Source organism: Ornithorhynchus anatinus, chromosome 1, assembly GCF_004115215.2.
Source record: "Ornithorhynchus anatinus isolate Pmale09 chromosome 1, mOrnAna1.pri.v4, whole genome shotgun sequence".
In the NCBI taxonomy this organism is placed as follows: domain Eukaryota; kingdom Metazoa; phylum Chordata; class Mammalia; order Monotremata; family Ornithorhynchidae; genus Ornithorhynchus; species Ornithorhynchus anatinus.
The window spans coordinates 107182202-107196108 of record NC_041728.1 but is presented as its reverse complement, the minus strand read 5'-3'; the positions used below and the strand labels follow the sequence as shown (position 1 = coordinate 107196108).

The 13907-nt window shown below is 49.2% G+C and overlaps 1 protein-coding gene across 1 annotated transcript in view; it reads right to left on the bottom strand.

Annotated features, from left to right (window-relative positions):
* The window catches only part of ATR (ATR serine/threonine kinase), a 114436-nt gene extending 101368 nt beyond the window's left edge, over nucleotides 1–13068 (bottom strand). The window contains exons 1-2 of the mRNA XM_029064453.2: nucleotides 12987–13068; nucleotides 5761–5852 (exon numbers count right to left, since the gene is read on the bottom strand). Coding sequence (XP_028920286.1) covers nucleotides 5761–5852; nucleotides 12987–13045 — 151 coding nt within the window. The 5' untranslated portion in view covers nucleotides 13046–13068. The remainder of the gene's footprint in view (nucleotides 1–5760; nucleotides 5853–12986) is intronic.
* Between the last annotated feature and the right edge of the window lie 839 nt (nucleotides 13069–13907).

Below are 13907 nucleotides of genomic sequence, written 5' to 3'. Positions count from 1 at the left end.
CCTTCTCCCTGCCTCAGTTACCTCATCTGTAATAGGGGGATTGAGACTGTGAGCCCCACATGGGACAAGGACGTTGTCCAACTCAATTTGCTGGCATCCACTCCAGTGCTCAGAACGGTGCCTGCCACGTAGTATTCATTCATTCATTGATTCAGTCGTATTTATTGAGCTCTTACTGTGTGCAGAGCACTGTACTATGCGCTTGGAATGTACAATTTGGCTTAACAAATACCATAATTATTATTAAATCACTTGCCCATGATAAGTCAGTAGCACAGGTGTAATGCTAAGAGTATTACTACGCCCAACGCCATTAGTGTGGCTCACTGGAAAGAGCCCGGGCTTGGGAGTCAGAGGTCATGGGTTCGAATCCCGGCTCCGCCGCTTGTCAGTTGTGTGACTGTGGGCAAGTCACTTACCTTCTCTGTGCCTCAGTTCCCTCAACTGTAAAATGGGGATTAAGACTGTGAGCCTCATGTGGGACAACCTGATGACCCTGTATCTACCCCAGCGCTTAGAACAGTGCTCTGCACGTAGTAAGCGCTTAACAAATACCAATATTATTATTCAGTGGCAACAGAATTTCACAGAAAATTTCTGCAGGTCCTCTTTGCTACAAAGGATGATTAAAATGATAATGATAATAATAATAAGTGCCTTTATGTGCCAAGCACTGTACTAAGTAGTGGGGTAGCGTCCCAAGGTGAAATAACCATCATCTCAAAGGCAAACGCTACCTCTCGTGACCGGGCCGAGCCGGCAAAGCGGAACTCGGAAGCGAGGGCGGGACACCTCCCTCCGCAACCGAAACTGCTAGACTGACATCCCCGGCTGGGAAAACAGATGTTCCCCCTGGCTCCCGTGCCAATCAAATGAGGTAAGGAGGAGGCGGGAAGGCGGATATCGGGCAAGCAGAGGCGGGAAGCTGGAACGGCCTGGGGGCACAAGTAACAGGTACCTGCGGCCTCTGACCTTTCGGGGTAGTGGATCGAGTCTTGGGGAAGCCAGTTGTGTGTCACCTTTGTCCGGAGCGTGGGATGCCCGCTCCGCCCGCACCACTTGAGGAGGAGCCGTGGGACGGCCCGCTGAACGCTCTTGGGGCTGGAATTAGGGTGCTGAGCCACTTGCGTGTAACGCCTAAGTGGATTTCTCCCCCGTGCGAAGCGCTTGTGGGCGGGACTTCTACTGCTTTGCTACGCGCTAATAAGACATAAGTATATTCCTCCCCACGCGGAAGCTCCAATATAATAATTAAACTTAGTCCTCCCAAAAGGGAAGTTAAATTCGTCGCGTCCAAAATAATTATAACCTTCCCAAAGGGGAAATTCAATTCGCTGCATCCAAATAATTAAATGATTATATCCTTCCCAAAAGGAAAGTTCAATTCACCTGGCGGAATCGATTTTGCATCGACTCGGTCTTTCTGTCCCCGGTCTCTCTCAGTGGGCCGATTCCCGAAAGGGTGAGCCCGTTGTTGGTTAGGGATTGTCTCTATTCATTGCCGCACTGTACTTTCCAAGCACTCAGTACAGTGGTCTGCACACAGTAAGTGCCCAATAAATAGGATTGAATGAATCAATGAGTCAGTTCCTGGACGACAGGTACGTATTATACAAGATCATCAGTTTGCATGAAGTCCCTGTCTCACAAGGGGCTCACTGTATAATTAGGAAGGAAAAGATACAAGAGGAAACAACCTGGAGAAACTTAGTTGAACAATCCCACACACCTGTTATTAGCAGTTAATACTGCTTATTAACTATGCAATATTATTTTGGTGTCTTGCTCTACCTACAGTCATCCATTCGATGGCATTTATTAAGCGTCTGCTGTACGCAGAGCACTGTGTTACGAGCTTGGAAGAGTACGATACGTAAATTTTTTATTATTGCATTATTATACCGCAATTATGATCAGTATCGTTATTAATACCACGCAATATTATTTTGGTGTCTTGCTATACCTACAGTCATCCATTCGATGGCATTTATTAAGCGTCTGCTGTACGCAGAGCGCTGTGTTAGGAGTTTGGAAGAGTATGATATGTCAATTTTTATGATTGTATTATTATACCACAATTATGATGAGCACCGTTATGCATACCACAATTATTAGTACTTGTAATAATGATAAAAAAAAAATAATGCCCATCCACTTCCTCATCGGAGAGAAACTCCATACCATCAGCTTGAAAGCAGTCAATCGCCTTGCCCCCTCCTACCTCACCTCCCCGCTCTCCTACTGCAACCCAACCCGCACTCTCGGCTCCTCTAACGCCAACCTTCTCACTCTACCTTAATCTCGTCTATTCATTCAATCGTATTTATTGAGCGCTTATTATGTGCAGGGTACTGTACTAAGTGCTTGGAATGTACAATTCCCTGCCCAATGACGGGCTTACAGTCTAATCTCTCTTTCATTCATTCATTCAATCAATAGTACTTATTGAGCGCTTACTATGGGAAACAGCATTCATTCATTCAATAGTATTTATTGAGCGCTTACTATGTGCAGAGCACTGTACTAAGCGCTTGGGATGAACAAGTCGGCAACAGATAGAGACAGTCCCTGCCGTTTGACGGGCTTACAGTCTAATCGGGGGAGACGGACAGACAAGAACAATGGCAATAAACAGCGTCAAGGGGAAGAACATCTCGTAAAAACCGATGGCAACTAAATACAATCAAGGCGATGTACAATTCAATAACAAAATAAATAGGGTAACGAAAATATATACAGTTGAGCGGACGAGTACAGTGCTGTGGGGATAGGAAGGGAGACGTGGAGGAGTAGAGGGAAAAGGGGAAAATGAGGCTTTAGCTGCGGAGAGGTAAAGGGGGGATGGCAGAGGGAGTAGAGGGGGAAGAGGAGCTCAGTCTGGGAACGCCTCTTGGAGGAGGTGATTTTTAAGTAAGGTTTTGAAGAGGGAAACAGCGTGGCTCAGTGGAAAGAGCCTGGGCTTTGGAGTCAGAGGTCATTCATTCATTCATTCGCTAGTATTTATTGAGCCCTTACTATGTGCAGAGCACTGTACTAAGCAGTTGGAATGGACAAATCGGCAACAGATACAGTCCCTGCCGTTTGACGGGCTTACAGTCTAATCGGGGGAGACAGGCAGACAAGAACAATAGCAATAAATAGAGTCAAGGGGAAGAACATCTCATAAAAACAATGGCAACTAAATAGAATCAGGGTGATGTACATCTCATTAAACAAAATAAATAGGGTGATGAAGATATATACAGCTATGGGTTCGACTTCCGGCTCTGCCACTTGTCAGCTGTGTGACTGTGGGCAAGTCACTCAACTTCTCTGTGCCTCAGTTACCTCATCTGTAAAATGGGGATTAACTGTGAGCCTCACGTTGGACAACTGTATCTACCCCAGCGCTTAGAACAGTGCTCTGCACATAGTAAGCGCTTAACAAATACCAACATTATTATTATTATTATGTGCAGAGCACCGTACTGAGCACTTGGAATGTACAATTCGGCAACAGATAGAGACCATCCCTGCCCATCGACTGGCTCACAGTCTAATCGGAGGAGACAGACGGACAAAAACAAGACAACTTAATCGCAATAAATAGAATCAGGGCTGCCCCGACCTCTCACCCAAGTCCCGCCCCTGGCCTGGGACGTCCTTCCTCCTCAGATCTGACAGACATTTACTCTCCCCGCCTTCAGAGCCCTAAGGAAGACACAACTCTTCCAAGAGGCCTTCCCTGACGAATCCCTCATTTCTTTTTCTTCCACTCCCTTTATTCGCCTCTCCCCCAGCCCTCCGCACTTATGTACATAACTCTAAGTCATTTATCTGTATTAATGTCCGTCTCCCCCTCTAGACTGAAAACTCACTATGGGCATGAGATATGTCTAATATATGGGAGGCAGCGTGGCTCAGTGGAAAGAGCCTGGGCTTCGGAGTCAGAGATCATGGGTTCGACTCCCGGCTCTGCCACTTGTCAGCTGCGTGATGGTGGGCAGGTCACTTCACTTCTCTGTGCCTCAGTGACCTCATCTGTAAAATGGGGATTAACTGTCAGCCTTACGTGGGACGACCTGATTACCCTGTATCTCCCCCAGCGCTTAGAACAGTGCTCTGCACATAGTAAGCGCTTAACAAATATGAATATTATTATTATTATTATATTGCTATTCTGTACTCTCCAAGAGCTTCCAGGGCTTAGAACAGTGCTTGGCACATAGTAAGGGCTTAACAAATACCATCATTATCAGTAGTAGTACAGTACTCTGCACACAGGAAGCACTCAATAAATACGATTGATTAAATAATCATAAGAAGAAGAATATAATCACTATGGCATTGGTTAAGCACTTAATGGATGCCAAGCACTGCACTAAGCAATGGGGTAGATATAAGATAATCAGATAGGACACAATCCCTGGCCCAAACAAGGACTGTGAAGGGAGACTATGTATTGAATTCTCATTTTACAGATGAGGAAACCAAGGTACAGAGAAGTTAAGTGACTTCCAAGGTCTCATAGCAAGCGGAGGGGCGGAGGAGGAGGAGCGAAGAACTCGGATCCTCTGTGTCCCAGACCCATGTTCTTTTCCACCAGGCTATAAGGCTTCCCCAGTGTTTTTCATTTAACTTTTACAAAAATCCTCCTACCTTAATCTCTTTTCAATAAGCCACATGACCACATTACACCTATCTGTTCTGTAGTGTCTCCAGAGGCCGTTCACGAGGTCTGCCAAGTTAAAATACCCCTTTATTCCCATCATTTATTTTAATTTCTGTTTCCCCCCAGCCCGTAGATCCTTATGGGCAGAACAAGTGCTTGGGGCAGTACTCTGCCACACAACGAGCGCTCGATAAATACTACTGAACGAGCGCTCGATAAATACCACTGACTGATTGGACTGACTTTTGAAGGGATCTGAAAAAACGAGGAACTCGGAACAGGGGAATTAGAAAATGTAGCATCCCTGTACGGGGTCATGTGGAAGGAAGGCATCTGCTAGAATGATAAGCAATTTCTTCAATCGTATTTAATAATTACGGTATTTGTTCGGGGCTTACTACATGCCAGGCACTGTGCTAAGCGCTGGGGTGAAGACAAGCACAGGGACACAGTCCCTGTGCGGGGCTCACAGTCTCGATCCTCATTTTACAGATGAGGTCGCCGAAGCACAGAGAAGTGAAGTGATTTGCCCAGGGTCACACAGCAAACGAGCGGCAGAGCCGGGATTAGAACCCATGACCTTCTGACTCCCAGACCTGTGCTCTATCCACTAGGCCATGCTGCTTATTGAGCACTTACTGTGTGCAGAGCACTGTACTAAGCAATGGGTGCCTTCACCATCTCAAGCACGAGATGTCTCTCTAAGCTACTGGAAGACTTGCAGAGTCAGTGGTTGCATTTATTAACTTCACAAACCTCGCTTTTCAAAGCATAGAACATAATAATAATGATGGCATTTGTTAAGCGCTTACTACGTGCCGAGCACCGTTCTAAGCGCTGGAGAGGATACAAGGTGATCAGGTTGTCCCACGTGGGGCTCACAGTCTTCATCCCCATTTTACAGATGAGGTCACTGAGGTCCAGAAATGAAGCGACTTGCCCAAAGCCACACACCAGAAAGCGGCTGAGCCGGGATTTGAACCCATGACCTCTGACTCCCAAGCCCGGGCTCTTTCCCCTGAGCCACACTGCTTCTCTATACCATGAAGCCGGTCTATTCTCTACACCTCCGGGTCGATGACACTTTACGAAGATCCTTGAGTACTTACCAACATCTACATCTGTAAGTATTCTGTCAATGAACTGACAGAGAATCTGTCTTGGTTTCTGCACAACAGTATTGTATTCCTCGGGGCTGGCACTGAAATAATAATAAAAAAAAATGACCAGAGTTATTGTCTCTTGAATCAATCAACCAACCACATTTATTAAGCACTTAACCGTGTGCAGAGCACCATACTTAATAATAATAATGTTGGTATTTGTTAAGCGCTTACTATGTGCCGAGCACTGTTCTAAGCGCTGGGGTAGACACAGGGGAAGCAGGTTGTCCCACGTGGGGCTCACAGTCTTAATCCCCATTTTACAGATGAGGGAACTGAGGCACAGAGAAGTGAAGTGACTTGCCCACAGTCACACAGCTGACAAGTGGCAGAGCGGGGATGCGAACCCATGACCTCTTTCTCCCAAGCCCGTGCTCTTTCCACTGAGCCACGCTGCTTCTCAGTACTTAGCACTTGAGAGAGAACACGATATAACAGACACATTCCCCGCCCTCAACAAGCTTACAGTCTAGAGGAGAAATCTGAACTACATTTTCAATGTTTCTCTCATTTTAAATCATTGTCAAATTTATTAGTTAAGTCTTACTCTAAGTATTTTCATCTTAAAAAAAGGACGTTTTGAGATATTAAAAGGAAAGCACCCTTTTTTTCTTCAAAGAAAAAAATATACCATTCACCCAGTCGACATAAATGAATAATTTAAGATGAACTTCCTCGGGATCCAAGGCAAAATCCAAATTTCTCTGCCTCCCTAAATTCCTTGTCTACCAGTACGGGTTTCGTTACTAACCCTGAACCAAAGACACTCTTGTGAACAAAAACACGCTCCAGGTAGTAAGAATAACATCATCCAACGCTTCCAGATTTCTTTACGTGGCAGCACCTAAATTTCCTGCACGTGTTTGCTTCCGTTCCCCATTTCCAGACTCTCCACACCTGTCTGCACAAGTTCTCTCGCCCCTGTGACTCAGTCACCTCCCACGCCCACTGTCTTGTCTTACGCCGTCGAATCGTGACCGACCCATAGCGACAGGACGGACACGTCTCTCCCAGATCTCCATCTGCCATCGTTCTGGTAGTGGATCCAGAGAATTTTCTTGGCCAAAATACAGAAATACAGATTTACCGTGGCCTCCTTCCACACAGTAAACTCGAGCCTCCGCCCTCGACTCTCTCCCGTGCCGCCGCTGCCCAGCACAGGTGAGCTTTGACTTGTAGCAGATGGCCTTCCGCTCGCTAGCCACTGCCCAATTCATTCATTCATTCAATAGCATGTATTGAGCGCTTACTATGTGCAGAGCACTGTACTAAGCGCTTGGAATGGGTCTGCCTCCGCTTGACTCTCCCTCCCGGAGCGGAGACTGGAGCCGTAGCCTCCAGGTGCGACCCTGAGAGGGTCCACGCCCATAGTTCAAAAAAATATAGTTTGGAACTGACCAGCAGATTTGGGTATTAATCTAAATCAGGCAGCATGGACTAGTGAAAAGAGCACGGGCCTGGGAGTCAGAGGACCTGGGTTCTAATCCTGACTCTGCCACCTGTCTGCTGTGTGACCTCAGCCATGTCACTTAACCTCTCTGTCCCTCAGCTATCTCATAATAATAATAACAGTGGTATTTGTTAAGCGCTTACTATGTATCACGGGGGGGGGGGGGGGATACAAGGTGATCAGGTTGTTCCACGTGGGGCTCACCGTTTTTAATCCCCATTTTACAGATGTGTAACTGAGGTGAAGTGACTTGCCATAGTCACACAGCTGGCAAGCGGCGGAGCTGGGATTAGAACCCACGACCTCTAACTCCCAAGCCCGGCTCTTTCCACTGAACCACGCTGCTTCTCTTCTGTAAACCTGTTTTACCTCATCTGTAAAATGGGGCCTAAGACAGCGAGCCTGAGGTTGGACAGGGATTTTGTGTCCACCCTGATTATCTTGTATCTACCCCAGCGCTTAGTAATAATAATAATAATAATGTTGGCATTTGTTAAGCGCTTACTATGTGCAGAGCACTGCTCTAAGCGCTGGGGTAGATACAGGGTCATCAGGTCGCCCCACGTGAGGCTCACAGTTAATCCCCATTTTACAGATGAGGGAACTGAGGCCCAGAGAAGTGAAGTGACTTGCCCACAGTCACAAAGCGGACAAGTGGCAGAGCCGGGAGTCGAACCCATGACCTCTGACTCCCAAGCCCGGGCTCTTTTCACTGAGCCGTGCTGCCTTACACATAGTAAGCGCTCAATAAATACCTTTGATTGATGCATGCTTTGCAGGGCTGTTCCAGGCAAATGAAAAAGCTTAAAGCACTATGAATTCTCTTGAGAAAATTCACTACGTAAATCCAAGGTAATATTTTATTAGTATCCCCCACCTTCTCCCACAGCTTTTCCCCAATTCACTCGTCCTCTCCCCGACATCGCAACCCGTCACTTCAGCACTTTCACAAAACCACGGCACTTCCGCATTACTTTCCACTGAATTTTTGCCCGTGTTATTTTACATGCTGCACCGTTTGCAGTACTTCTATCTGCACATTATTTTACGCCCGCCTCCCAGCCAGACTCAAAACTCCTCGTACACGGGGATGGTATCTTCTTCTGCTAAACACTCCCAAGCGTCCAGAGCTCCGCACGGAATAAGGCACCCCATATATACTATTACTTGATAGAGACCCCTTGATGGTGGTTGAGCACACAACCCCCATGGAAAGTGAAACGCACAAAAGACGCCGCTGATGTCAAAGGAAGAATATTTCCTTTCCCAAAAGGACGGTAGGTACTCATGTTAACTCCACCTCAGGAATGGAGATTCCAGGTGATTCTCACAGGACCCATAAAAACAGGGATATCTGTCACGCACTCGCCGAAGCACTGGGGTAGACGCGATAAAAACAGACCTCACTCAGTTCCTGTCCCCCCCTACGAGAATTACGGTCCAGCGAGTAGGGAGTATAAGACGCCCTATTCGTATTTGAATAAAAACGATTGAATAAATGAATGACTCACCCCCATTTTTTTTTTACAAATAAAGAACCTGAGGTACAGAAGTTATGTGATTTGCCTGATATAATAATAATAATGTTGGTATTCGTTAAGCGCTTACTATGTGCAGAGCACTGTTCTAAGCGCTGGGGTAGATACAGGGTCATCAGGTTGTCCCACGTGAGGCTCACAGGCTTCATCCCCATTTGACAGATGAGGGAACTGAGGCCCAGAGAAGTGAAGTGACTTGCCCAAAGTCACACAGCTGAGAAGCGGCGGAGCCGGGATTCGAACCCAGGAGCTCTGACTCCCAAGCCCGGGCTCTTTCCACTGAACCACGCTGCTTGGTTGAAGGGACCCAACAGGAAGGAGGGGGTGGCCGGGCTGAGGGGTAAGCGCTCAATAAATAAAATCGAAATACAGTTAAATGAAAAACTGAGGAGGAAGTGGGCACTCAGTGGGGGGAGGGGAATGCAAAGTGGATATTCATTCAATCGTATGGTTCATTCATTCAATCGTATCTGGGCTCCGCCATTTGTCTGCTGTGTGACCTTGGGCAAATCACTTCACCTCTCTGGGCCTCAGTTCCCTCATCTGTAAAATGGGGATCGAGACTGGGAGCCCCAAGTGGGACAGGGACTGTGTCCAACTTGATTATCTTGTATCCACCCTGGCGCTTAGTACAGTATCTGGCACATAGTAAATGCTTAACAGATACCACAATTATTATTTATTGAGCGCTTACTGCGTGCAGAACACTGTGCTAAGCGCTTGGGAAAGTACAATGCAGCAATAGAGAGAGGCAATCCCTGCCCACAAAGAGCTCACAGTCTGGGGAGAGGGGTGGGGGGAGAGAATGCATTCATTCAATCGTATTTATTGAGCGCTTACTGTGTGCAGAGCACTGTAGTAAGCACTTGGAAAAGTACAATACAGCAGTAGAGAAAGACAATCCCTCCTCACAACGTGCTCACTTGGGGGGGAGACTCATTCATTCACGCCTTCATTCAATGGTATATTTATTGAGTGCTTACTATGCGCAGAGCACTGTACTAAGTGTTTGGGAAAGTACAATTCAGTAATAAAGAGAGATAATCCCTGCCCACAACGGGCTCACAATGGGGACGGGGGAATCATTCATTCGTTCGTATTGACTGAGCGCTTATTGCGTGCAGAGCACTGTCCTAAGCGCTTGTGACCCCAGCGTTGGGTAGGGATTGTCTCTATATCCTGCCAAATTGTACTTTTGAAGCGCTTAATTCAGTGTTCTGCACACAGTAAGCGCTCAGTAAATACGACTGAATGAATAAGAGGATAATACAGCACTAAAAAGAGACAATCCCTGCCCACAAGGAGCTCATAATCTAGAGGGAGGGAGACAGACATCAATAGGAATAAATAAAATGACAGCCATATATATAATAATAATAACAGCATTTGTTAAGCGCTTACTATGTGCCAAGCACTGTTCTGAGCGCTGGGGTAGATACAAGGTAATCAGGTTGTCCCAGGTGGGGCTCACACTCTAAATCCCCATTTTAATAATAATAATGATGGTATTGGTTAAGCACTTACTATGTGGCGAGCACTGTTCTAAGCGCTGGGGGAGATACAGGAAATCAGGTTGCCCCACGTGAGGCTCACAGTCTTCATCCCCATTTTCCAGATGAGGTCACTGAGGCCCAGAGAATGAAGTGACTTGCCCAAAGTCCCACAGCTGATAAGCGGCAGAGCTGGAATTAGAACCCACGACCTCTGACTTCTAAGCCCAGGCTTTGTCCACTGACCCACGCTGCTTCTCTAGTCTGCTGTGTGACCTTGGTCAAGTCGCTTCACTTCATTCCAAGCGCTTAGTACAGTGCTCTGCACATAGTAAGTGCTCAATAAATACTATTGAATGAATTCTCTGTGCCTCAGTTACCTCCTCCGTAAAACGGACATTAAGACTGTGACCCACGTGTGGGTCAGGGACTCCCAAGCCCGGGCTCTTGCCACTGAGCCACGCTGCTTCATCATCATCATCATCATCATCATCCATCTGTCTGTTGCCAAATTGTACACTCCAAGCGCTTAGTACAGTGTTCTGCACACAGTAAGTGCTCAAGAAATAGACGACTGAATGAGTATAAAGACATTGAGGCCTTCCCAGACTGAACCCCCCTTTTCCCTCTGCTCCTCCTCCCCTCCCCATCGCCCCGACTCCCTCCCTCTGCTCTACCCCCTTCCCCTCCCCACAGCACTTGTGTCTATCTGTACATATTTATTATTCTATATTTTATTAATGATGTGTATATAATTCTATTTATCTATTTTGATGGTGGTGATGCCTGTCTACTCGTTTCATTTGGTTGCCTGTCTCCCCCTTCTTTACTGTGAGCCCGCGGTGGGGCAGGGATGGTCTCCCTCTCTTGCCCAACTGTCCCTTCCAAGCGTTTAGGACAGTGCTCTGCAACCAGTAAGCGCTCAATAAATACGACTGAATGAATATTGATGTATTTTGAAGGCACTACTGTCCGTTTCCTCGTTGTGCTGTCTCTTTTGAGCCCGTGAGCTCGTGGTGGGGCAGGGATGGTCTCTCTGTTGCCCCACTCTCCCTTCCAAGCGTTTAGGACAGTGCTCTGCACCTAGTAGACGCTCAATAAGTACGATTGAATGAATAGGGATGTATTTTGATGGCACCGCTGCCCGTTTCCTCGTTTTGCTGTCTCTTGTGAGCCCGTGGCGGGGCAGGGGTGGTCTCTCTGTTGCCCAATTGTCCCTTCCAAGCGTTTAGGACAGTGCTCTGCACCTAGTAGACGCTCAATAAGTACGATTGAATGAATAGGGATGTATTTTGATGGCACCGCTGCCCGTTTCCTCGTTCTGCTGTCTCTTGTGAGCCCGTGGCGGGGCAGGGATGGTCTCTCTGTTGCCCAATTGTCCCTTCCAAGCGTTTAGGACAGTGCTCTGCACCTAGTAGACGCTCAATAAGTACGACTGAATGAATAGGGATGTATTTTGAAGGCATTGCTGCCCGTTTCCTCGTTCTGCTGTCTCTTGTGAGCCCGCGGCGGGGCAGGGATGGTCTCTGTGTTGCCCCACTCTCCCTTCCAAGCGTTTAGGCCAGTGCTCTGCACCCCGCAGGCGCTCAGTAAATACGAATAACTGAATAGGGATGTATTTTGATGGCACTGCTGGCCGCGTCCCCCTCTGGGGCCCGGCGGGGGGCAGGGAGGTCTCCCCCTGGGGCCCAACCGGCCCTTCCGAGCGCTTAGGGCAGCGCTCTGCACCCAGCGGGCGCTCGATAAGGACGATGGCATGAACGAATGAATAGGAGGCGCTCACTAAATACAACGGAATGAAGAGAAGGCGCTCAATAAATAAGATAGAATGAATGAATAGTAGGCGCTCAATAAATACGATTGACTGACTGAATGAATAGTAGGCGCTCAATAAAAACGACTGACTGAATGAATAGGAGGCGCTCACTAAATACGATGGAATGCATGAATGAAGAGTAAGCGCTCAATACGGCTGACTAAATGAATGAATAGGAGGCGCTCACTAAATACGATGGAATGCATGAATGAAGAGTAAGCGCTCAATAAATATGACGGACTGAATGAATGAATAGGAGGCGGTCAGTGCATAGGAAGGACTGAACGAATGAACAGGAGGCGGTCAGTGCATAGGAAGGACTGAAGGAATGAATAGTAGGCGGCCAGTAAATAGGAAGGACTGAACGAAAGGCGCTCAGTAAATAGTAAGGACTGAACGAATAAACAGGAGGCGGCCAGTAAACAGGAAGGACTGAACGAATGAATAGGAGGCGGCCAGTACATAGGAAGGACTGAATGAATAGGAGGCGGCCAGTACATAGGAAGGACTGAATGAATAGGAGGCGGCCAGTACATAGGAAGGACGGAATGAATAGGAGGCGGCCAGTACATAGGAAGGACTGAATGAATAGGAGGCGCTCAGTACATGCGATGGACGGAATGAATGAATAGGAGGCGCTCAGTACATACGATGGACGGAATGAATGAATAGGAGGCGCTCAGTGCATAGGAAGGACGGAATGAACGAGTAGGAGGCGGTCAGTCAATAGGATGGAATGAGTGTACAGGAGGCGCTCAGTGCATAGGAAGGACGGCACGAATGGATAGGAGGCGCTCAGGACACAGGAAGGAGGGGGTGTCTGAGCATGGAGGCGGTGAGGAGGGAGGAAGGCGAGGAGGGCGTGCGGGGCTGCCTACCTGGCCAGGTCCCGGAGCGCGGGGATGAGGGCGGCCATCTCCAGGCCCTGCTCGGCCATGCTGCCTGCGCGCCCCCGAACGCGCGCGCCCCGACCCCCGCGCGGGAACGCGCCCCGCCCCGCTCCGTCCCGCCCCGACGGCGACCCGCGAGGATCAAAACGCCTCCGCCCCCCCCCACCCCCTTCGCCTTCCGCCCCGGGCGCCGGCGCAGAAGCCGCCGCCGAAGGGAGGGGCGCGGGAGGGGAGGGGAGGGGCGGGGCGAGGGAAGGGAAAGGGGCGGGGCTGTAGCCAGAGAGGGGCGGGGCTAACGGAGTAGGTGGGCGGGGCCGCGCAAGGACCGGGGCGGGGAGACGACAGGGAAGGGGGCGGGGCCAAGGAGGGGAAGGGGCGGAGCTAGAGCCGGAGAGGGGCGGGGCTGTGGGAGGAAAGGGGCGGGGCTGTGGGAGGAAAGGGGCGGGGCTAGTGAAGGAAAGAGGCGCCGCGGCGAAAGGAAAGGGGGAGGGTGGAGCGGAGAAGGGGAGGGGCTAGGGAGGAAAGGGGCGGGGCTATAGCCGGAGAGGGGGCGGGGCTACCGGAGTGGATGGGCGGGGCTGTGCAAGGACAGGGGCGGGGATACGAAAGGAAAAGGGGCGGGGCCACGGAGGGAAAGGGAAATGAGGCCCCGAGCTGGGCGGGGCTAGGGAAGGTAAGGGGCGGGGCTACGACAGGAAAGGGGCGGGGCTAGGCCGGAGAGGGACGGGGCTAGGGCCATAGAGGGCGGGGCTAGGGAAGGAAAGGGGCGGGGCCACGAAAGAGAAGGAGCGGGGCCGTGGAAAGAAGGTGGGCTGGGCTACGAAAGGAAAGGGGCGGGGCTAGGGTCGGAGGGGGCGGGGCCGGAGCAAGGAGGGGCGGGGCTTTGGCAGGAAAGGGCGTGGTCTGGAG